The sequence below is a fragment of the Lagopus muta genome, chromosome 22 (genome assembly GCF_023343835.1).
Source record: "Lagopus muta isolate bLagMut1 chromosome 22, bLagMut1 primary, whole genome shotgun sequence".
Classification (NCBI taxonomy): Eukaryota; Metazoa; Chordata; class Aves; order Galliformes; family Phasianidae; genus Lagopus; species Lagopus muta.
Genome location: NC_064454.1, coordinates 3,056,431 through 3,081,020, shown reverse-complemented (window position 1 = coordinate 3,081,020; position 24,590 = coordinate 3,056,431). Strand labels below are relative to the sequence as shown.

The window sequence follows — 24,590 nt, the reverse complement described above, 5'->3', positions numbered from 1 at the left end:
GGCTGTAGCGCTGGGGCTGCGCCGAGCTCCGGAGTGACTCCGCTTCTCGGGTTGCCCCAAGTGCTGCCCCCAGAGAGATCTCCCTTCTCCTGGGTAAGGCTCCTTTGCTGCCTCAAACTTCCCGGCGGGGTGGGCTGCTATTTCTGCATCCCTTACCCTGACATTTCTCTTTTCCCCCACCGTTTTCTCTTCCTCCTGGGTCATTTCTGTGCTCTTTCAGCCTTATTTATGTTACTAAGCTGTGGAGACTTCAGGAGAAGCCAATCGATGCCACAGTGTTTATGAGTGGTGAAGTTCATCATAAGGAAATGAAACAGCCCCCCATAAGGAAGGGTGTAATCTCTGCACTAAACAACACTGCCTTCATGGAGATACTCAGGGGAAGAAAAGGAGAAACGTGTTAAATCTTGTCATTTTGCTGTTCTGAAATAAAGGGCAGCCAGCACTGCCCACGAGGCCATTCAGAGCTGATTTATTGCTTGAGACCACCGAGACAAAATCAAGCCATTCCAACCTTTTAAAAGCTTTCTTGCAACAAACTAAAAATATCCATCGCTGACAGATGCAGGCTGTCAATAAGGAACTTAAGAACTCAGTATGAAGAGTGGAAAGAGTGCAAAGTCTTGATAAACATCTCAAATTGGGTCTTACTCAGTGGGAAACGAGTAGTTTGTAGTGGTAATTGTAAAGGGCATTTTACATTGAATCAATTAAATGAAAATCTTTGAAACCCCTTTTAAAAAGAGACCTTTTAAAGTTAACAGGTGATTTTAATTGGAACCATGGGACTCGCATCATGGGAGGTGGGTTGGGTCTTTTTGTTGAGATTCCTTTTTTTTGGATGCATTCAATACAGGAGAAAATCGATCCACTTCCATCAGCATTCGAACTCCTAGAGTCTTGCAAGTTGAACTGTGAAACTAAGCAGGAATTACAGTTTGCTCCTGCTTTGCCAGGGTTTTTCTAGCTATTAAATACACTTCCATCATCGCTCCTTAATTGTGAAATATGCAGGAGAGTTTCTCAAGGCTGCATAGCCTTTGGGTAATTATTTTCAGTCAGAATCATTGCTGTTAACTGCTATAGAAGTAGCAAACATTCTTAGAGATAACCCACCTTGAGAGAAGATGTCATGCATCCCAGCAGACGATCAAAAGCAGCGACTGCAGCATTTTGCTGATAGACTCCTTTTGGTTCTGCTTCACAACCACAAAGCCTGCCCTGCAGAACTGCTGGCAGGAGGCGATGGCCTCTGAGCCCATAGGAGCAGCAATCTGGGCAAAACCTCCCGAGCAGCAGCACCTCCTGCAATGCATCTTAAGAGATGGTGAATTCCTCCAGTTCTCTTTGCTCTGCAGTTCACAAGCTTGCTCTCTACCTGCCCTGCAAAACTCTGGGTGCCCCAGAGTGAGGAATTGATCCTTTGGTGGAGTGAGGCAGGCAATCACATCAACCTGTGGGTCCTTCTCACACGTTGTCTGGGAGCTTCAGCCTCAGATTGCCCCTCCCAAAAGTCCAAGGGAAATGGCCCATATACCTGATGGGATCAGGGTGAAGCTTTTAGGTGGGGGGCACTGTGGTTGCATGAAAACTCACATTTAACAAAACCAACCCAGACTCTGTTGGCACTCCCTTTTGCTAGATCTGAGCAGCTACTGCCTGTGAATTTGAGCACATCTGTTGGGGAACCAGCATCACAGGGGTAGAAAGCTGCTCCTGCAGCTGGGGGGCACCAGGCACTGAAAGCTCTGCTCCACTTACAGCTCTGCAGGCCCAGGGACACCAGAAGGGAAGGTGTTGCTCCTTTAGGGAGAGGTGTGAGTCAGAGGAGAGCTGAGACATTGGCACAGAGAACACATGGATGGGCAGACCAAATTGGGCTCTTGGGAAGGAAAATGGTGTCTCCTAAAGCAACCCTGGAGCTACCTGCCAGTGTTACCTCTAACAAGAAGAGAGCAGTCCCTAAATGAAGCCTTCTGACTGTGGCAATCAGCCTGGCTGATGGGGCGCCCCGAACTCCTCCCTCCCTCAGCCTGGGATGAAGAAGAGGCAAACAGGGCTGAAGAAATCAGGCATCACCATGACTTCAATTTTCAGAAATACTCAGATCACAGCAAACGTGAACCACCTGCCCATACCAAAACAACACCTCCTGCCTGTTTGTCCCCAAATAAACTCGTATGGCGGCAAATGGGGAAACCGAGGCAGGGCCAGCAAACAGCTTCATGGTGGGGAGAAGCCACCCAGCCTCCCCCAGCATCTCACATCCCTACTTCCTCTGTGGAATTGCTGTGCTGCTGCCTGGTGCTGTGTGATTACTGTGCTGGGTGTGAAGTTACAGAGTGGGGACCCAATCGCCAGCTCGGCCGCGGTGCTGCTCCAGTCCTATCTGCAGGGGTGAGCGTTCTGCATTTTCCTTCATGCCTGCAACAATCTCAACAAATAGGCTTTTAAATTAAGCAGTGATTTGGAATATAAGTGAGTGCATTTAAGCTGCTAAGAGACGGAAAGATCCTAATGGCTGAAATATTTGTCATATCACAAATAAACTGGCTGTATCGGGAGCTACTAATATAACTAATTTTTACCAAATCCTTCACTGCTCTGTGATAGAAAATGAGGTCAGCATAGGTTGAGGCAACACAAAATGAGCAGCTGCCAGAAGGCAGCGCAGAATACTGATAAAGGACTCTGCAGGAACTGTATCTCCTGCCTGCAGAAAAAAGGAATCGGTTTGTTCAAATTAAGGTATAGCTTTTCCAGAGGTTTTAATGACAAGGTGCCAACGAACACAGGCTCTCAATGGATCTGGAATACAAATGCATACCAAGACATTGCCTCCACGCTTCCCTGTCCCCATAGAGCAGCTTTCCCTCAGCTTTTCCATGCTTTAACCATAAGGGCATTTGGGTGTGAGAGCACAGGGTGCGCCCAGAGCAGTGATGGCATCTCTGGGAGTTTTACAGCTCTTGTGGTTCCTGTAGAGCTTTTGGAGCAACCAAACCTCCTCCAGAGCTGCCTGTTCTTATGGTGCTCTGCAGCCCTACAGCAGTAACACAGCAACCTGAGCCACTTCCAATTCCCTTCAGCACAGACAACTGAGGATATCACTGCCAGGAATGGGCTGTGTTTGTCCCATCATGATGTTAAGGTTGCCTCAAGTGCTTGGGACCAAGTAGGATGCAGCCACATTTCAGGTACGTGAGGAAAACAACATCATTGTACTCACTCTCATTAAAAGAATCAGGAGTGCTTTGGAAGGAGAACATTCTCCTTCTGTTACAGACAGGAACTTTGAATAACAGGAGGATTTTGGTTCTCAGAATCTGCACAAACCTCAAATGAGTGAGCAAAAAAGAAAAACAGGTAAGTCCATTCAAGCAAAGGGGGAAACTGAGGCACAATTCATCCCCTATTAAGTAGGAGACCGAGGCCCTGTCCAAACAGCACGACTCTACCACGACACAGCCAGCTCAGAGAGGGGCCTGGGCTGCCCGGCTGTGATTTGGGGTGATGCTCCAGGCTTGCTCACTGCAGCCCCACACTCAGCCCCATCTGCCTGGGCTGTGCAGCAGCCACTGAGTGCAGCTCTCCTGGGATCGATGGCCGAGAGCCTCGGCAGGGCGATGGGGACCACTTGGGAGCATCAGACAATTTAAGAGAAATAAGATCAACATGGATTAACAATAAAACTTAAAGCACGCGGCACTTGCTAAATGGAACGGCAGAAGGGTTCATATTTGATAACCATTAAATGGTTTAATGAAATAATTATAACTCAAACTCCTGAGCCCAGCCACAATCGATACCTATGAGCTCTAAGCAACAGCATGACCCAAGTTCTGCCATTTTCACAGTGCTCCCCAGCAGGCAGAGCGTGCGACTATAAATGCGATTGACGGTAAAGTTGCATTAAAACACCCCCATCAAGGGCAGTAATAGATTAAAGGCTACAGAGGCACTGCAGTTGGCTGGTCAATACGCTTTATTTTCTGCATCACCCCCAATTTTGCCACCCTCCTGCATACTATTAGTGTGAGTCGATTTGCTGTCAATGGCCAGCCTTGGCAAGAGATACATTAATGCAGGCTCACAAAAGAAGTGCGCATGGCATTATCACTTCACTCGCTTTCAAATTACAGCCTAATGCTGTCTCCAGGCAGCTTGTGACACGTTAACACTATGTGCGATTTGTTGGGACCGGGCTAAATATTTCATGTCTGAAGATTTCATCTGAGATTTGATGACAGAAATAAACTACTGCCCGGTGGGAAATCATTCCGAATAATAGAATTAGGTGCTGTTGGAAAGTCAACAGGAAAGGGATGGTGATGGTGAGGTGGGATGGTGGAGGAAGAGCAGAGAAAGTGCATGGGGAGGAGGAAAGCTGCCAGCAGGGCTGCCGAGTACCCATTTCTTTCTAATTAAAGGCAGTGTTATTAATATATCCAGCGAAGGGGCAGAGATTACCCATCAGATTTGCCTGTACCTTGATTCAGATCTCAGGCTGGGTGCTGTGCAGTTGCTTTCAAGAGTTAAAATCCCCCCACACAGGAGATTTTTCAGTGGAAAAACAGTAGTGCCCTCCTTGCTTGTTCAACAAAGCAGCCACAGCACTGCATCTCAGGAAACAAACCCCTACACAAACACCTAAGCACTTTGACAAGGAGCAGAGATTTCATTTGCCCCAAGGAATGAATGCAGAAGGCCCTCAGCAGCGTCCAAGCAGCTTTCAGAGCACAGCAGCCCAAATCTGGAGCAAACTCCTGCCCTGTGCAGGGGATTCCTTCTCCTCAGCAGAACCACATTCAGCCCCCACTGCTGCAGTACCAAGCAAAAAACTTCCCTCAGTCCATTTACTGTAATGTTTGTTATGCTTTCTAAGGCCTCCAACACTGGTTAGTGCTAAGAGTCAGTTTAGTTGCGTTTTACTGCACTGGCAAGTCTCTTTCTAAAGCATTTGAGAACCCTGCATACCTGTAGGAGAGCTCTTTCCTCAGCATTTCAGTTCCAGGCAGACAGACTTAGCACTGCTCCAGCAGCACTGTGGTGCTAAAGGCACAACAAATGGCCATTCCTTTACAGCATTAAAGCAAAGTGTGCTGAAAGGTGCTCTGGTGCTTGCAGAGAGCACTCAGAGCCCAAAGTTTGATACAGACCATCATGGGTGTAATGCAACCTCACAGCATTAGGAGACAACAGTTCCTTCAGACTTTCCAGGGAGATGAGACCCAGCATTTCCTGAGCCCCCCCTGAGCAAAGCAGGAATTAATTTTGCCTTTCCCAATGAGGCAGCAATCACAGGAGGTGGCTCACGTGGCACAGGCCTTAAGGCAGGGGAATAACTGCTCTGATCTTACCAGGAGAAATCACTGTGTTGCAGAGCACAGGAGCTGAGGGGCACACATCCAGCTGTTGCCATAGGAGCTCTGCTGCCAGACTTTCTAGATAGGCAAGCTGGAATGTGAGCATGGGATCTGCCCTCCACAGAGCCCTGCAGTGACCAACAGATGCTCCGGCTGCCTCTGCTCTCACCTACAGCAACAGATTTTCCTCACTGATACAGCAAATAAAGCTGTCACTTCTGAAGAAGCACAAATTCTCACGAAATGCAGAAATTAAAGCTGTGTAGCTCACTGCTTTCCTTCCCTCAGCTCCCACGCCTGAGGCAGCAGCCCTGCAGGTGCTCTGCTGCTCCTCAGCTGCACCTGGGAGGGCTTCAAACCCATCCCTCAGTATTCACCTAAGAAACCCTGTACAGAAAAGGGAAAAAACAGCCTTTATTGCCCTGTGTGGCGTTTCCTTCGTTTATCCATACGTTAACCTAAAAACAGTTCCCCTATCTTGCAGACAAAAAAATCTTTGGGCAGCTTTGTTCTTAAGCTTGTTACTGTGAGTGCAAAAAGTTCCTAGGTTGGCCTCTCCTTGTGTTAATGCAGTCTGCCCATACTTTGGTCCAAGTGTTGGTTTGACCCCAAGTTTCACCCACAGCCCTTTTTCTCTCCCTGCCTCGTGTCTCCTGTGTGCATCTACCTGTGGTTATGTGTCATTGGTGTGAGTGTTCCCCAAGCAGACAACATTGCTCGTTGTAAATCCCTGCTCTGATTGTAAAGCAGTGCTGGTTTTACTCATCCACCATTTGCAAAGATAAAACTTTCCCCAGACCGATTTCATTTAGCCTCTGTTAGAGAAATGAAAGCATTGCACGCTTTTAATAGGACATGAATGCCTTAAAAAGATGCTGCTGAGACCTCTTAAATAAAAACACTTTTGGGGGATTTGGTTTGAAATCCTGGAAAATGAATGATTGTCAGAGATTACACAGGCAGAGAGTGGCCCCTGGTGGCAGGAGCTCAGCAGGACACTGGGGGTCGGCAGGCTGCAGCCTCCCCCACAGCTGATTCGTGTTGGGACCCCTAACAGGGCTATCAGCCTCCTTCACAGCCTTTTCCTATCAGAAACCCTAATTCGAATCTAACGTGTAAGTGCAGGATTTAAACACCTGCTGAGATGCCCTGTGAAGACTTGCACCCTTTAGAAATGCCTTCTGCTGCTCTTCTCATAGCGTTTCAGCAGCCCTGAAAATCCACCTGGCCATAGAGCGCGCCCTACAGAGGCAGAGTGGAAATGTGAAGCTGTCAGCCCCTCGTTTTCCCCCCTTTGGTTAAGCACTGCTGTAGGAGCTCAGCCTTTTCCCCATACTGAGAAAGAAGTTGACCAGGGAAGAGAGGAAAATGCTGTCACTCAAGAACCAGGTTAAAAAACGATCAGCTCTAATGGGTGCAGCCCCAAACTCTGCAGTTCTAATAGAAGGGTGCATAGCAGTCTGTAAATAAGTACCATATTTTCCTATCACAGCGCCTGTGCGTCACCCTTCCCCACTGATGTGACTCGTAGGCAGCACAAAGCCACCTCCCAGCTCAGCAATGACTTCTCTGGATGATAAGCAATCCCTGAGAATTCACCTTCCCCCAGGGAGCACAGGGCACAGAACCTTAGAGCTGGTAAATGCTTACTTTTCCCTCCATATTTAAAAACATGTTTGCTACTGTGGGTTTACCATAGCTAGCTCTAAGAGCAGTTCATTCTGAAGCTCATTCAGTTTCAGAAGTTGATCTGCAATCACTAAGCAAATCCTAACACAAAGAAGTCAAGCAATCACTGAATGACTGGGTTGGAAGGGACCTTGAAGCCCACCCAGTTCCAACCCTCATGCCATGGGCTGGGTGCCCCACACCTCAACACCTCCAGGATGGGGCACTGCAGCTCTCCGGGCAGCACTGCCAGGGCCTCGCCACCTTCTGAGTAAGAATTTCCACCCAACATCTAACCTAAACCTCACCTCTTCTAGTTTAAACACTTCACCCTTGTTCTATCGCTATCGGATGAGTAAAGCCAGCCTATTTCCTGCTTTCCCTCGAGCACTGGAAGGCTGTCACAAGCCTCAGAGCCTCCCCCAAGCCTAACAAGCACAGCTCCCTCATTTCCCTATCACGTAGGGGCTCCACACCTCTGCTTCTCTTTGTGGCCCTTCTCTAGATCTACTCCGTGCCTCTCATGCTGGGGGACCAAGGCTGGAGGTAACCCAAGGCCAGGTTAGATCAGGCTTTGGGCAATTTGACCTTCGGGTTGGCAGTCCCACCCAGCCTGACTCGGGCTCCCTGCCCCAGCAAACACCACCTCCGTGGGGACCCCGTGTCACTGCCTCACATCTTGCAATGATAAAACCACACCTCCCTCAAATCCAGACTAATTTCTTGTTCAAAACCACCCCCTCTCCTCCATTCACAACAGACCCTGCCAAAGTCTGCTCCTTTCTCATAGTCCCCCTTCAGATACTGAAAAGTTGCCATCAGGCATTCATGATTAACTGCATAAAGGTATTCAAGCTTTGCTTTAAAAACAATACTGAGGGACCCTAGAGCCTTTGAAGCTGGAAGTTTAGCTTATGCTCACTTGTAGTGATGCTCTCACATGCCTAATCACCAACTCAGCACCTTTGCTAATTACTAATTTGTAATTTACTATTTACTGCACAACCAGTTCCTTCAGAAAGCTGGCTGCTTACATTTGGCCTTTGCTGTTGGAGCCAGAGAAGGCTTTCACTCAGTTATAATAAAATGACCCAAAGAACAGAATTCTATGCAGTGTTTTGACACCTCAGTCCTTACATACAAAGAATCCAACAGAGAAACATTGTGATGCCCATTAAATAGTTTTTATTCTTTAAGACATGAATTGCATTTCCACTTGTTTACAGTACTGTAAAGTGCAATGGTATTCACCTCCCTCCTGTGCACATGTTCAAGTATCTAAAATGCCCAGAAAATTAATTTTATTTTTATTTATTTTTTTTCTTTACAGCAGCTCAGTTATGGAGTTTTAATCTGGCAATATACCCAGATGTGCCTACAGGTTTGGGTCCTTCAATCTAACCCCCAGGCAGGGGTCCTCCAACACTAACTGCTAGTGGAATGCATTTCCCAGCATCTTTAATCCACCTCCTCGATGGTTGGTCCAGAAGAAGCTCCACCAGAGGGAGGAGCTCCACCACCAGGGAAGCCCCCAGGCATTCCTCCAGGCATCCCACCTGCGCTCTGGTACAGCTTGGTGATGATGGGGTTGCACACCTTCTCCAGCTCTTTCTGCTGGTGCTCGAACTCTTCCTTCTCGGCAGTCTGAAAGAGACAGAGAGCTCAGCATCTGCTGCTATCACAAGTGGACAGATACAGCCTGAGCACTGCAAGCTAAACAAAGCCATCTAGTGCCAGTCAGCCTCAGGAACAAGGCTGCCCAACACAACCAGAGTTAGACCTGAACTAGACTTGCATGAAAACAAAAATCCTTCTACTTTGCCCAATAAAGCCAGCCTACCCATGAAGCAGTACAGAAGATGAGACTTTTCTGCTCACTAGTCTTAATTAGGAGAGGAGAAAGCTCTGTGCTCGCTAACTGTGGTCGCTCAGACATCCAAGGAAGGTACTTGGACCAACACAAGTCTTTCGACTTCTGGTGGAAACTACGAATGGCTTAGGAATCACTTTCATCACTGCAACCAGTAACAATCCCTCCTAACAAGCTGGCTTTGGACTTGGAAGAAGAAGTGCTGGAGACCAACACTGACCAGACACAGAGCGCACCATACCTGATTCTTGTCCAGCCAGTTGATGATTTCATTGCATTTGTCCAGGATTTTCTGTTTGTCCTCATCAGAAATCTTGCCCTGGAGCTTCTCATCTTCAACAGTAGCTTTCATGTTGAATGCATAGGACTCCAGGGAGTTCTTAGAAGACACTTTGTCACGCTGCTTCTCATCTTCTGCCTTGTATTTCTCTGCTTCCTGAACCATCCGCTCGATGTCTTCCTTGCTCAGCCGGCCTGCAGAACACAGAACATTTCATGTTACAACTTCCTGGTCAACCATTTTTAGTGGAGCATTACTAACCTGCTATATATGTACAGAATTACACATTTATCTAAACTAACTTGGATACGAATGCAAGACTCATGATTTTCAAGTGCTTTTATCTCAAATGACTTCACAGGCTTTGATAAGCTGAAGGATTACTTCACTAAAAGCCAAGGCTCACGTCCATATACCAGAGGACATATATCATTACCTAGTCTCAGTACAAAACCAAACTGGACACTTCAGTTTCCTTAAGCGACCTTGCCCAGACTTCCACCCTCAGAACCACATGGTTATTTACCTTTGTCATTTGTTATCGTGATCTTGTTCTCCTTGCCAGTGCTCTTATCCACAGCAGACACATTCAGGATGCCATTGGCATCAATATCAAAGGTTACTTCAATCTGAGGTACACCTCTGGGAGCAGGGGGAATGCCAGTCAGCTCAAACTTGCCCAGCAAGTTGTTGTCCTTAGTCATAGCACGTTCTCCTTCATACACCTACAGTACAAGCAGGAACAAATGCATCAGCCTTGACTATGCACAGTTATTACAGACCACCATTAGAATGAAGCACTTTGGTCGCTCAGACATCCAAGGAAGGTACTTGGACCAACACAAGTCTTTCGACTTCTGGTGGAAACTACGAATGGCTTAGGAATCACTTTCATCACTGCAACCAGATATTCATTAGTGGTAACTAACTGCAAAACCTCTTGCGTAAAATTTACGTCAGGTATCAGCCATTGGCAGATTGTACAATGCATATTGTGAAATGCCCCATCAGATCATCTGAGTGCTGCACACCTACCTGAATCAGCACACCAGGCTGGTTGTCAGAGTAAGTAGTGAACGTCTGAGTCTGCTTGGTGGGAATGGTGGTATTGCGCTTGATCAGGACCGTCATGACACCTCCAGCAGTCTCAATACCCAGAGACAGAGGAGTCACATCCAACAGTAGCAGATCCTGGACGTTTTCAGACTTGTCTCCAGACAGAATTGCAGCTTGAACAGCTGTGGAAGAAAACAGAACATTAAGAACCTTGTACCAGAGGGACCACGTGCTACAGCTGGCCTCACAGCTCGCTCAGACATCCAAGGAAGGTTTTGGCCATCATCAGTAGACTTCTGGTGGAAACTACGAATGGCTTTGGAATCTGATTCATCATTGCAAGTCCAAGTTTCATTGCTTTCAAAAGCAGTACCAACCCAGGTGGGAGAAACCAGACCTGCACTGCTTTGAAACCAGTTCAGACAGCACCCTGCTCGCTGAGAAACCCACCCTAATACAGAGAACACATTCTGTCAGCTGTAATTACCTGCACCATAAGCCACGGCTTCATCAGGATTGATGCTCTTGTTCAACTCTTTGCCATTGAAGAAGTCTTGAAGCAGTTTCTGAATCTTTGGGATGCGAGTAGAGCCCCCAACCAGCACGATGTCATGGATCTGTGACTTGTCCAGCTTGGCATCCCGCAGGGCTTTCTCCACAGGATCCAGGGTGCCACGGAACAGGTCAGCATTCAGCTCCTCAAAACGAGCTCTGGTGATGGATGTGTAGAAGTCAATACCCTCATAGAGAGAATCGATTTCAATACTGGCTTGTGTGCTTGATGACAGGGTACGCTTTGCACGTTCACACGCAGTACGAAGGCGACGAACTGCTCTCTTGTTCTCACTGATGTCTTTCTTGTGCTTGCGCTTGAATTCAGCAATGAAGTGGTTGACCATACGGTTGTCAAAATCTTCTCCACCCAAGTGAGTGTCACCTGCAGTGGATTTCACCTCAAAGATGCCATCTTCAATAGTCAGAATTGACACATCAAAGGTGCCACCTCCAAGGTCAAAAATAAGAACGTTCCTCTCAGCACCAACCTGGAAAATAAGAACCAACACACATTGATTTCCGTAACACAATTCCGTTGTTAAGATTAACCTGGCAGGTTTACTAGTTCCGCATCAGGTAACTGTCACTCCATAACATACCTTCTTATCCAGACCATAGGCTATAGCAGCAGCTGTTGGCTCGTTGATAATTCGCAGTACATTGAGCCCTGCAATGGTTCCAGCATCTTTTGTGGCCTGGCGCTGGGAGTCATTAAAATAGGCCGGTACAGTGACTACAGCATTAGTTACAGTCTGCAAAAAAGCAAGGAAAAGGATTGAGCTGTGCATATCTGAAGTTAATGGCCTACAGCTATTTATTACACTTGGCTAAAGACCCAGATCATACCTTCCCAAGATATGCTTCTGCAATTTCCTTCATTTTGGTTAGGACCATGGAAGAAATTTCTTCTGGGTAGAAGCTCTTCGTCTCTCCTTTGTATTCCACCTGGACTTTTGGCCTGCCAGCATCATTAACCACAGTGAAAGGCCAGTGCTTCATATCAGACTGGACAACAGAATCATCAAATCTACGTCCAATCAACCGTTTCGCATCTGCAAAAATAGTTCATCGTGTAAGATTGTATTAATCCCAACATAAAAACATCTCTTCTAAAAATACTGTACAAAAGCCTCAAATGTTGTGCTTTATCTGATATTACCAAAACTGCCAAAGCCTCAGAACAGGCATTCTGAGATCTCATCTCTGGGAGATGCATGTGCTTTGTCAATATTTTCTCACAGCAAACACTGCAACTGATAAGCAGTAGCTGAATAGCCAAGGCCACTGAACATAGTGCCAAAAACAGTGCGGTGAGAAAGCACATAGTACCCAAATATTCAGAATAACCTTGGCTGATTAGCTCAGTTTCAGAAGTGAGAATAAAATACAAAGCTTTTATTTCGAGAGAAAAGCACTAATCCAACTACAATTTAGAAAACACAGCCACAGCTAACACTGTCACAACCTTAATTCCCTGCGCATACTAATTATTATGTAAGCCCTGCAGCCTTCTTACCAAAGACTGTGTTGGTGGGATTCATTGCAACTTGGTTCTTGGCAGCATCGCCAATCAACCTCTCTGTATCTGTAAAAGCGACGTAGCTTGGTGTGGTCCTGTTACCCTGGTCATTGGCAATGATTTCCACCTTCCCATGCTGGAATACACCAACACAGGAATAGGTGGTTCCGAGATCGATACCAACAGCTGGTCCCTTCGACATCTTGTCTGGAAAAAAAAAAAAAAAATCGAAGCATAAATTCAGTTGCTCATTGCTTTTAGTGTAAGAAACTAAAACCATAGAGTCCCTCAGAAAAATAAAGGGATGTGTATCTCGTTGCTATGCTCCACTTCGCCGCTAGTCGCTCCCTAGCGCACAGGCCCAACGCAGGCAGCCCCAGGTTCTGCGCGGGCGCCATGCGGCTCAGCGCACGTGGCCATGGACTCCATTTCCCAGCATGCCCCGTGGCGGTCACGTGGTCGTAGCGGCCATCTTGGCCGCGGGGCAACGGACCCGCCGCCTCTCGTGGGCTGAGCTTGGCAGCCGCGGGACCTGGCAGAGCCCCAGCCTCCTTCGAAACAGCACAAAGTGCAAGCACGGTCCCCTGCCCCACAGCCCTGCAGAATCGGTCTCCCTCTCTCCCCCCCCACGGTGCAGTTCTCTGATCCCCTGCCATTCCCCCAGGCAGAAAGCAGTGGAGCGGAGAGCAGCCGCCACTAAACGCAACGGACAAAAGCGAGAAGCCAGACGAACGGAACTCTGTAGAACCGTTAACCCCAAGCAGACGCTGAAAGCAGCCACCAGTGCGGTAACAGCTCTCCCCTTTCAACTCCCCAAACTACTCTCAACTCCCCAAGCCCCTGTCTCCTCCTTCCCCACCGTCTCCGTCCATGGGCTCCCTGAGTTACCCTCCCCCCCTCCCAGTAGGCCCCACTACCTGAGCGGCGCGGGCAGCGGCAGACGCGCACAAAGACTACTGCTGGTAGAGTGCTGCTGAATGAGAGCGGTCGGCTCCCGCCCCGGCGCCTTTATATATCCCTTCAGAACCTTCCAGAAGCGCCCGCCCCTTCTCTCGTCTCCAGCCAATCCGTTCGCTCCTTCCTCAGCCCTTCCAGCCAATGGCAGGCTACCGGAACACGCACCGTCAGTGGCGTAGCGGAAAGGGGGCGTGGCCGCCGGCCGGCCGGTATTCTCGAACCTTCATGCGCTTTCCCCTTCGTCCCCCCCTCAACCGCTCGGCTCGGCCCCCACCCGCAACGGAAGAGGGCGGAGCTTCCTGCGGGCGGCAGCCAATGAGAGCCTCTTAACGGCAGCATGCGGATGACGACAACGCCTAGCGTGGGCTGGTGGAGCGGGAGGGGGCAGAGCGAGCGCGCGGGGAAGCAAGTGGCAGCCAATGGCTGCAAAGTACCGCTGGATCGTTTGCATATTTTGCGCGCGAGGGCAGGAGCCTTGCAGTGCGGGCGTCCAATGGGATCGCAGAGCCGGCAGCTCGTTTGCAGGGCGCGCGGCTTGCTGCCTGTGGAGGGGAAGGCAAAATGGCGGCGGCAGGCTGTGGGGGGGGGGTCGCGGTCCCGAGCACAGAAGGCGGAGTTTGGGGGAAAACAGCCTCAAGCCTGTGCAGTGCCGTGCCGGGCTTTATTCTGGGTGAACGTAATAAGCCCGCGGGCTGCAAATCCACGGAATACACCTGAGATCCTGCAGGGAAAGGGGGGGAAGGAGCGCAGCACTCGGCCGTGCCGTCAGCTTGTAGCTGGGGATGGATTTAGGAGCACAAAGGCTGTGCTTGTAAAGATAAGGGGCACGAATCGCCCTCCCCATGTTGAGCAGGGCTGCGATGCAACAGCAGCTCCACCAGATTGCTGCTGAGCTCCTCTGCCGGCTCGCAGGTGCTGCATGGGCAGCTCTGTAGTTTTCCTTTTTTCTAAAGCACGAGCAGAACGTCAGTAGGACCTAAGAATAGCCCTGCTGGCACTTGGGAATTGGCACTTGGGAAAACAACGGCATTCCTATACGCAACCGTGCTTTGCACAATGGGTGCACGGCAGGGGAAGGCAGCCCGGAGCAGCAGTGAGTCAGTGCAGGGAGGAGAGCTCCGGCCAATGAGTCACTGCGTTAGAAATTAAAGGCTGTTAGCAGCCTGAAATAGCCCACAGTACAGTGCAGAAACCAAGGCCCTGCAGTCTGGATGCATTGGAACAGGTTGCCCAAGGAGATTGTGGATGCCCCATCCCTGGAGGCATTCAAGGCCAGGCTGGACGTGGCTCTGGGCAGCCTGGGCTGCTGGTTGGTGACCCTGCACACAGCAGAGGGTTGGAACTGGATGAGCATTGTGGCCCTTTTCAACCCAGGCCATTCTATGATTCTATGATGATGTTTTCCCTCTGCAAGTGATGAACCCCAAAGTTGCTTTCTGAAGCCAGTTTGGTTTGTTGCAGCTCGAGAGAAGTGGGCAGCGGGGACTGTCAGAAACTCGCTTCCTATTGGTGATAATGGCAGTTTTTACTATACATTTGCACACCCTGAAGTTTGAAAACGATGCATTTCTAATGCAGCCCTTCTTTTTCCCCCCTGTGCAGCGGTACAAAGTGATCTTGGTTAAAAATAAAATAACCCCAGATTCCTGATACTGAACAAAAGGAGGCAGTCACACAACTCCAAACTGTCATCAGGATTTGGGACGTCATCAACTCAGGAGCAAGCAGCCGAATGGCCGTTCCCCATTGATCAGGGACAGACAGAAGGACACACCTATGAGACCACTGCTGTCACGAGGGTTTAAATACTGCCTAATTATGTTGCAACTTCTACTCCCAGATTGCTGTAGAGAAGATTGCTGATGCTGTGTGATCTCTTTGCAAAATGCCCCCAGGGGAAAGAAGACTGAAACCACTGCAAGAGAAATGAACCAGAGCCATTATGAGTTAGCCTGAGTTCCACCCACATCCCTGCGACTGGAGATTCCTGTTAGCTGGTTCAAAGTATTTATCTGCAGTCAAGATCTCAGCTGTCTAAATGCTTCTCTTGGTTGTTCAAGGTTTCGTCGCCATCTCATGCGCAGCTCAGAAGATGGAGCTGAAAGGCACAGGGTGGTTCAGCAGCAAGCTGGTGTATGTGGGAGTAGGAGAGCTGGGAGATGTTTATCAGTGCTGTGTCTGCACTGGCAGTATTTACCACATTAGCCTGCAGCACTGATGTCTTCAGCCATAACATCTCAGGTAAAGTACTTGAGTGGAAGTCCAAATTCAGTTCACCCCAACACACCCAAGATTTCACACAATTCATGCCATGTTGCAAAATGTAGACTGAAAAAATCACCAGGAAAAAAACTGCAGCTTTCCTCCAATTTTTACATAAATATACACATAGTCCTCATTAGCTTAAAAATACTATTTTTACCTCTTATCTTTTTTTTTCCTTTGATTCAACTTGACAGCATGCAGTGTATCTAAGCACAGAAGATGGAGCGTGGATACGGGTTTAGTTGAGCTGTAGCACTTCAGCTGCAGCGCATTTATTTACAAAACAACCAAAAAAAATATGAAATCATTGATTCGAAGGAATCAATAATAAATATTTGCTTTCCTCTGAGTTGTTCAGACACAGTACAAGTACACCAATTATAGCAGGTAGAAGAGATGTAAGCTCAGTTTAGCTGCTTAGACATAAGAAAGCTACATAACATTGTATGCATTTAATCACACTAGTAATAACTGGTATATGACAGTAAATGCTTTAAACACACTATTCTACACAATCAAGTTTGGCTTATGATTCATTTGTTTCTCTTGTGCAACTCCTGATTTTGGAGCCCAAAAAATGTCCCTTTGGAAATGGGATACCTTTCAAATGAACTTTCTTCAGGGAAGAGGCTGTTGGGCACAGGCTGGGGGGAATTCTGCTTGCTGGCACCAAGCAGCCCCCAGGCTGCAATGGAGCACAGCACCCTTTGCTAATTGCAGGCCTGGCCAGTGACTCAAACTAACCTCCAGTATTAGGTACTTATGCTGTAACCAGCTCCACTGTTTGGACTGTTATCCTCATTTTGTGTTAATGAGGTACCTGTTGCTTGGGGTGTTTGCTTTGCTGAGAAATTCACTCCTGGTTTACTCTGCATAGAATAGGTGTCAAAGACAATCTGCTGAGGTGACATCACAGTCAGCAAACTTAAAAGCCACAAACTTCACAAGTCCTGGAATGCCTTGGAAGCACATAGGAGCAGTGCCTGTGCCTTCAGGGCCTACAAAAAAAAAAGGAGCCACAGCCACTGAGCAGCTGCAACCTCCAACCAAATCCACCAGAGCACAGCTGACCCAGGAGCATGGCTCTGAAATGGTGCCTCAGCAAAATGACCCAGTATACAGAACTGGTGAAAGTAAAAGCTTATCAAACAGCTGATTCCCTTCTATCAATTGGTGGCTCAAGGCCCCTCCCCACAACAAACAGTATTTTGGACTTCTGAGGGGGGGTTGTGCTGACTGCAGGAGAGAGAGCAAACAGTACTTGTGATGGTGATTGCTTTAGGAAGAGAAGTTCTCAGCACGGGGCAAATTTGAAAACTATTTCTCATAGGGAAGTGGCCCAAACATGGCCTCATTTCAATCAGACCTTCTAAGATCTCAAATAAATGGAATGATGGGTCTCAGAAAAGAGTTTAGAACCTACAAGCTCAGTGTCTTCTGTGTAGCAGTGGTCAGAGTCAAGTCCTTCAGAGGAAAGTATAAACAGTTCTGGGGCTATCTGCCCCCACAGGAAGCCTGTCCCTATTTCCCATCATTTCTTATTGGCCTTCAGATGGAATAAGACTGTATCCCTTGAAAATGTCTATTCTGGCAAACAATCACAGAAAGTATTTTCATGATTCCTGCTTTTTTAAGAGTCCTGCTAAGGTTTAAGCCTTAAGAATAGCACATTGCCTACAGGTTGGTGTATGGCAGTACGCCTTCCTTCCCTTAGCATTGCACTTAAAGTTTACCTGTCCCTGGTGTATTTTCTTCACGACGTGTTCTTTCACTCCATCTTACCTGGATGTGTGAAGGTCAGTCCAGGAATGCTGTTCATACACTTGAGGGAAGAGCTCTCTGAGGTCTGTATGGCTCAGCCTAAACTGGTGAATTCACAACCTGGCTGTAGCAAAGACATCTTCAAATGTTCCTCCAGGCTTTTTGGTTGGTTAGAAGCCCTCAGTTTTTGAGACATGCCTTCATTTTGGCTTCAGCATTCAATTCTCATCTCACTAAGGCTCATGTGACACAGATACAACTCTGGTGAAGTTACTGCAGCTTTTCAGTGCTGTCCATACAAGCAGTCAGGCTCCTGGCCATATTTCTCTGGATGTATCATTAATCTCATCCTAGCAATTGAAGTATCTCTGCTTCCTTGACATGTGGGCTCCTTTCCCTTTAGTACAGAAGTTAGTTCAGACACATACCTTTGTGCTGTATCTCTTGACCTTTCCTTTCTGCTTTAGTTGCAGCTTCCAGAAGTATTTCCCTAGAAGACTGAATGCAGAAAAGGCAAGAGTGTGTCAGTTCCCTTCAAGGTTGACCACAAGAGTACCCTCAGCAGACAAATGGCCTCAAGGTCTTCAGGTAAGACTATGCATTCTTCTAGAAACTTCTCCAGAAACAGTACAGGAGACTTTCCCCTTCCCCCTAAACCTCACTGGAATATTAGATGTCTTTCTGTTGATCCCTTTTAAAAAAAATCCTGAGGTTTGGCTTCATTTCTCTTGTACAGCGCTTAGCTGACATTGTTTTTAGCTGTAGTTTTAAAATGCTCAGTGTTCCATTTTCTAAAAAGGTACTTTAAAAAGAAGGCTCCCTTTTCCCCTCAATTTTATCTTTCTTTTAACAAAAAAAAAAAAAAATCCATCTCAGAACCTCAAGTGCTGGGAAAGAGTTGAGTGGGAGGGCTTCTTGTGGTGCAGATTGTCACAGGTGACTAAAATTAAGCTGACCAGGGAGGTAACTAGCTAATCTAACAACTCCTATGTGGCTGGTGGTACGTGGCGTGTTTCTGGATGGCAGAAGTCAGAGCAGTCACACGGTCTGGAACGCTCGGCTCTGGGCGGGCACCATGACCAGCGTGGCTCCCATTTTCATCAGGTTGGCATAGTCGACTTTCTTTGGCTCTGTTTCCTTTCCTCCCACCTCCCTCTGGCTGTACTGTGGAGGAGTCAGATGGGGAGTAGCTTCAGTTGACAAAGTCCGCTGGCTGCGAGAGGCACTGTTGGCTGTCGACCTGGTTGAGGAGGAACCCGAGCGTGAGCTCCTGGAACCAGAGGATGAGGAGCTGGGCTTGACAAGATGGGCTTTGGGTGCCTCTGCATCTTCTCTGCAAACATACCACAAGAACAAAAACAATTACACATTTTACTACCCTGAATTGCTGCTGCAATGATTGCTTGCTGAAGTCTCCAAGCTACATTTGTCCAGAAGTTTGAGCAAGGCAGTGGGTTTCCCAAATTCTGTGCAAAGTAACTTTGTAGATTGAATTTGCTGTAGCTCTGCAGAGCTATTGGCCAAATGGATTTAGAATACATGTGTGTACAACTGGCTCTTTGAGTGTGGATTTGAAGTCTGTGGAACAAATGCCCTGGATCGGTGCAAACAGTTCAGACAGAATTGTCTGCTCTATTATCTTTATTCATAATGACAGATTACCTATAATAGAGACTAGCAGAGACCTGTTCTGCTGGTTTAAAAAATGTGAGTAGTAAAAATAGCACAGTAACTGAGCCCAGAAAGAGAGGTGTGAAAAGATGACGGAAGAGGCTCAGATAAGAATGAAAAGGCGTGCAAGGTTTGAAAGCACAGAGAACAAGAAATGCAAGGGAAGCAATGAGCAGAGACTGCCTTCTTGCTGGCCATACCAGCAACCTGACCACCAGCAGAGTAATCAGCTGCTGAATGGATTATAAAGATGCCTGCTCAACCATATGTAGGTGTCATATGAGGGCAGGCAGAAGTAAGGTGGAATGAGGTGAGGGGGTTCATTAGGGACAGGAGCAGCTAAACCTCATTCCTGGAAATATATATATATATTTTTCCCATAACTTTGCTCCCTGAGCTCAATTGGCTGAAGACCAAGAGGAGTGAGTGGCAGAGCTCACACACAGATGAGTTCAAAGAACATGTGTCAGCATTCTTGGGACACCTGATCAGGGGTGAGGCTTCACAGCTCTGCAAGCAGAGGTTTAAAGGGTTTCTCATCCTGAGCTAAGTCCAGCAGCACAGTTGCTCAGAAGACTCAGGAAAGACCATGAGAACCTCAGAGCATTCCCAACAGAAATCTTAACAGTTGTGAAACTTGTCAGTGATGTTTCAGGAAGACTGTAAAAGCTTTATAGAACAATCTTTTAATCTTTCTTGGGTTACTTAAACCTGGAGCGAAAAGAGATGTTAATTTGGAGCATGCTGGGTGTACAGGAGACTGAAAAACAGGAGGGGATTAAGGGAGAAGTGTTACCTGATTTCATTTGGGGCCTCCTCTTCCTCATACCTCTTCTTTTCTTTCCTTCTTATTGTCAGCCTCACCACCACGAACAGGAGGCAGAGTCCCACCACGACGCCACAAACCGCTCCAGCAATCATGCCAATATTTTGGGCATCTGTTGTCCAAAAAATAAACAGATTAACAGGTAAGCTCTCAGTAGTGGCCAAATAGACACGTTCTATTTCACACTAGAAATTACATCATTTATAAATCAGAATTTAGACTACTTAAGTGTCTGAACGCAGTTGAGCAGATTTATCTTAAACATTGTTTCTAAACATGAGACAATACTGAGAAAGGAATTCACTTATAGAAGGGTGGGATCACAGGAGTTATGCTTTCGGCTGTGAGTCAGATCTGAGATGGGGAGGAAAAATCCTTATGTAAGAGCCCAGAACCACAAAAAGCATAATAGAGGCAGACAGCACAACCCACGCTCAAGAAAAGTACCAAACAATTTTCTAAAGGCAAGAGAATGAACTACAGATATTTCCCCATGAGGTATGAATCCTGAAATGTTCGCTGTTTGCTTACAGAATGAATTATTCAATTTTTGGGAAAAAAGTGACTGGAGGAGGACAAAGAGAACGGGAGAAGGGAAAATTGTGCTGTGCCAATACAAGGCATTTGTCATTCAAAATAGGGAAGTTAATGAAACAACACTTCCCAGTGTGTCTGAGCACTTGGCTGAACTTGCATGAAACTTTTTGATAAGAGTGGTGAGGTTGGGTTTGGCTGTGAGTTGTTTCCTTGGGGCTTGTCCCTGTGGAGGCTTTAGCAAATCAAAATGAGGTTTTAAACCAATTCAGTTCAATTGACATAAAAGCTGCCAGGACACTTCAGATGCCTGAGGGGAGCAGGTTTTCCTTGCTACAAGACCATAACACAGCTACTTCAGGCCTGGCTTGGCAGATAAATTCCAAAGCTATGGAATAGAGATCTTTGTCAGCAGTCTTTATTTCAACAATTCAGGCTCCCTCTTATCTCCCCTGAGATTTACACACAAAAGCCTTCCAAACTGTATTGTTTGTTTGGATTTGCTGTCAGTGCCTGTACTGAACTCCACCCATTTCCTTGCACACATATGCAAAGACATAACACCTAGATGCCTACACACCTTTGATGTGATTAATCACATACATACCGACTTTATTCTCTACTGTTTGGGCCAAATATATTGAATCTGGATTAAAACCAAACTATGCCCAAAGTTGCTTTTTCACTTTGCACATTACTTCCTGTTGGTCAGCCTTTCTGGGCTGCATGGAAATAGCTTGTTGTCTCAGATGCAACAAGGAATTTGGAACTTCAGTGACGGACTGTCCACAGAGATTTTATACTGAGCAACATTCTTATGCAATCATAGAATCATAGAATCCTTCCAGCCTGAGCTAACTAGCAGCTGGATGCTTGGCAAACCATCTTACCTGTTTGTTTGTTTTTTCCCTGTTACTCTGCTGGCCATTCTCAAAATCAGCATTTCTAACAGACCAAAACATTGGAGCCCAAATGCTGTATTTACCACTCCAGGCTATATGGAATACTGCTGAGCAAGTGAGAAGTGTTCCATGTGACTGGAGTACAAAAGGGCAAGGGTGTGGATAAGGGTTCATCCAGTGAAGTGGGTCAGCTGAGGACCTACACTGCTCATACAGAGGTGAGAATACCAATTAGTTGCAATACTCACGCTGCACTGTCACCTGAACAACACAGCTCTCCTGCCCGGCCTCGTTGGTGGCCATGCATTGGTACAACCCTGTACTCATCTGAGTGAGGTTCTTCAGTAAGACTTGACCTGGATTAGAAATGTCTGAAATAGGAAAAACAACACTCAGATTAATCAAAAAAAAGACTAAGAACTGACAGGTGGAACAAAAAAACAAGTGCTGAACTTGCAGATCAAAATCAGTTTGAGATCAGCGATAACTCAGGAAAGATCATCTGTCAACCTTTTGCAAAGCATGAGAACTTGTGCACTTCCTTGCTCAGGGTGGAGCACAATACAGCATTCTGCTGAGCCAAGTTCTGGTAAAGCACTGCTCTCACTGCCAGCACGCTCTCCCTGCTTACAAGATGGACACACTGTGCCTGTGGGCGGTTATCTGGCTTTCAACACTTGGAGAGCTCTAAGAGGAAGTGACTTACTGACTCTCGACGTAGGTGGGAGATGTTCAGCTTTCTCATCTTCCTCATTTATGCGCTGCCACCGGTAGGAGATGGGCGCAGTGCCTGAGGAAGAACGGCACTGCAGGGACAGGTCTTTCCCTTCGGACAGCTCTCCTTCCAGCCAGCACTTGGGCTTGGAGGGTTTCTCTGTAGAATACAGAACACAGGTCATCCACACGCAGCAAATCATTTTCTTGGTGGAAAACCCTTTTTAAACATTATTATTTTCACTAGTGATGTTTGTTAGTGGACTTGAACTGCAACCTTGTGCAACTTTATAGTGTAAGAAGTAGAAAGAACACATTCTGAGTCAGTCTGCTTCACGGCTACTTGTGCCAATGGAGCTGTATCAAAGCATTCTTCTAGGCACGATTTAGAGAATATCCTTTCCCTGAAATCCTTTCCCTCCCCCTGCTTCTCCATTTCTTCCTTCTCCCCACAGGATCTGGCAGGTCACAGCAGGACTTCCATGGGGTGATAGTGTAGGTGCCAAATGCCAAGCAATAAACTGGAATCAGGGAAGAGAAATGCTAACCCCAGTTGCTTATCCATCACCTTCACTGACTTGGATCAGTTTGGGCTCCAGGGACACAAACTCAGAGTCCTCAGCGAGAGTTCTGGACAGAGTGATGGTTGCTAGGATATCACTTTAGTTTACATGATGAGATCATAGGACAATTTAGAAAGGAGATGTTGCAAGTGGGTAAGCTTATCACAAAATAGTTCTCTGGACTCTTCCTGTGTTCTGTCCTTTGCCAAAAAATGCAAAGGCAGATACAGACTTATTGAAACCTGATCAAGAGATGTCTGTGTGTGTTTATACCCTAATGTAATAAATCTCTCTACAGGAAATGTGCCTAGATATCTATATATATGTCTTTGAAAGAACAATAAAAATGATCTTACCTACAACCTTCAGGGTGATGTGAGCCCATTCGTACTGCCCAGCGTTCTTCACCTTGCATATGTACTTCCCTGCATCACTGGACTGCAGGGAGATGATCTGCAGGGATGCATCTCCAGCACGGAAGTTGGAGGTGAATGAAACACGGCCCTTCTGTTCTTCATTCAGGTCATCGTAAACGTGGCCTCCAGAGTAGGTGATCACCTGAGGAGCAGAGATGGACAGCTGCAATTTTACTTTTGTACGGAACAACAAAACAAACTCTTTCCAGAAGCTGCAAGCTAAGGTCCTGCATAGCTAAGTGCCTGGGGGTCACCCAGGAAGCCCAGAACAAGGTGGAAAATTAGACCTGGATTTCAAATCTGGCTGATACATGAACTGCATTTGCACTAAAGGTTCCTATTTGAGCATTTGTACCAGCATCAAAATAGGCATCAGATGATGCCACAAGTAGCCACTGATTGTGGCTGGGTTCAACTAGAAGAGCAACACAATCATTCCAGCCGATTCAAGTTACTGCAGATCTGATTTTACAAGTACTCCATGACTATCTTTTTTCCCTCAAGATTTCAAAGCCCATGCCTATGAAATAGAATTTCTGAAAGCCTGAAGGGCACTTCTGAGGTTTATCTGGAGACGACTGATTAAATAGTACCGCTGATTTAAAGAAAACACAGTTGCTACAAATTTAATTGATTTAAAGAAAGCACAGATCACTATCCCCTCATTCTAGGATAAGTGAATATCAATTAACTTTCACACACTTTAAACACATCAACTAGGCATTCTGCTTACTTCCTCAGTATAAATTGCAAAGGACTTCTCAGACATCTCTTTAAACCGATGGCTGCTGTTGATGCCAACACAGCAGTAGGGCTGTTGGGCTGTTTTCCCAGCAGGTTGTGGATGAACCTACCGCTTTCTGCACCGATTCAGACGTGTGCAGCAGCCACTCAATGTCCAGGCTGCCTTGCTCCAGGAGGCCCAGGCGATGGTGACAAGGCAACGTCACGTTTTCTTCGGCCACTCTTTTAAATTCTGTCTGAGCCTCAGCCAGCCAGACAGAACAGGAAGCTGAAAGACAAATGCTGGTGGTCAGAGGCTGAGATCCATCTCTGCTCTCACAACTTTGATTTTGCTGCATTCTTCCTCGTTTGCTTCATGGCATCAAAGAAAACCCAACAGCTTGGCTTCCTGCACAGATTGCAGCTGATTCAAGGAGACGTTCATACATACACAAGTTCATTTCACACCAATATTGAAGCACGAAGAACAGATGGCTTTGCACTCCAGAGCTGTCGATGCTGAAGTCACATGATTGTTTTGCTCATCTATGCATCTACAGAGTTTCAGATTACCTCCTTGTTTTTGCCCTCACTTTTTATCCCCTTACTTCAGAAGTGGCATTTCAGTCTGGAATACTCTCCCAGCCCGAAGCTTTATTCCTATCTCAGCCTGATGATGCTTGGAGTCTCTTTCCTAACACTGGGAACAAGATACCAGCTTGAGAACGAGTGCATCAGCCCAGAAATGGTCAAAAATAGCCTGAGAAGAAAAAGAAATTGCTAAGGAGAACCACTAGAGGGAAGCCGAGTCGTTCACACGTTGCTAAGTGTAGCAGCCCAAGTGCAGCCAGAGCCCCGAATCCGGAGGCAGGAGGTGGCGCACCGGAACGGCACTGCGCTGCAGCAGCGCTGATAAATCGGAACCTTTTTCTGTTTCGCATTCC

General features: G+C 47.0%; 2 protein-coding genes and 3 non-coding genes across 6 annotated transcripts in view; all 5 read right to left on the bottom strand.

The window, feature by feature from the left end:
* Positions 1–8,196: 8,196 nt before the first annotated feature.
* HSPA8 (heat shock protein family A (Hsp70) member 8) lies at positions 8,197–13,367 on the bottom strand. Its single transcript, XM_048968505.1, has 9 exons — positions 13,232–13,367; positions 12,312–12,521; positions 11,642–11,847; positions 11,395–11,547; positions 10,728–11,283; positions 10,220–10,422; positions 9,711–9,909; positions 9,146–9,378; positions 8,197–8,678 (listed from the first exon to the last, which is right to left on the bottom strand). The coding sequence occupies exons 2-9, from the start codon at positions 12,514–12,516 to the stop codon at positions 8,493–8,495; spliced, it is 1,941 nt and encodes a 646-aa protein (XP_048824462.1). The 5' UTR covers positions 12,517–12,521; positions 13,232–13,367; the 3' UTR covers positions 8,197–8,492.
* Positions 8,959–9,055, bottom strand: LOC125703765 (small nucleolar RNA SNORD14). Its single transcript, XR_007380965.1, has one exon. It is a non-coding gene; the product is annotated as a small nucleolar RNA SNORD14 (small nucleolar RNA).
* LOC125703764 (small nucleolar RNA SNORD14) lies at positions 9,991–10,087 on the bottom strand. The gene has a single exon (XR_007380964.1). It is a non-coding gene; the product is annotated as a small nucleolar RNA SNORD14 (small nucleolar RNA).
* Positions 10,492–10,582, bottom strand: LOC125703763 (small nucleolar RNA SNORD14). Its single transcript, XR_007380963.1, has one exon. It is a non-coding gene; the product is annotated as a small nucleolar RNA SNORD14 (small nucleolar RNA).
* Positions 13,368–18,145: 4,778 nt separating the features above from the next.
* Positions 18,146–24,590, bottom strand: part of LOC125703691 (CXADR like membrane protein) — a 39,425-nt gene continuing 32,980 nt past the window's right edge. For both annotated transcript variants that reach the window (XM_048968492.1, XM_048968491.1), the window contains exons 3-8: positions 23,778–23,935; positions 22,864–23,065; positions 21,937–22,104; positions 21,479–21,601; positions 19,765–19,906; positions 18,146–18,630 (exon numbers count right to left, since the gene is read on the bottom strand). In XM_048968492.1, coding sequence (XP_048824449.1) covers positions 18,336–18,630; positions 19,765–19,906; positions 21,479–21,601; positions 21,937–22,104; positions 22,864–23,065; positions 23,778–23,935 — 1,088 coding nt within the window. In that variant the 3' untranslated portion in view covers positions 18,146–18,335. The remainder of the gene's footprint in view (positions 18,631–19,764; positions 19,907–21,478; positions 21,602–21,936; positions 22,105–22,863; positions 23,066–23,777; positions 23,936–24,590) is intronic.

What these genes read in the sequence shown, in the direction of transcription:
- HSPA8 (XM_048968505.1), bottom strand. Translation starts at nt 12,516, where the DNA reads ATGTCGAAGGGACCAGCTGTTGGTATCGATCTCGGAACCACCTATTCC. An exon ending in AGCCGTGGCTTATGGTGCAG is followed by an intron (nt 10,423 to 10,727) that starts GTAATTACAGCT and finishes TTTCTTCCACAG; the next exon opens with CTGTTCAAGCTGCAATTCTG. An exon ending in CACGATAACAAATGACAAAG is followed by an intron (nt 9,379 to 9,710) that starts GTAAATAACCAT and finishes TGTGTTCTGCAG; the next exon opens with GCCGGCTGAGCAAGGAAGAC.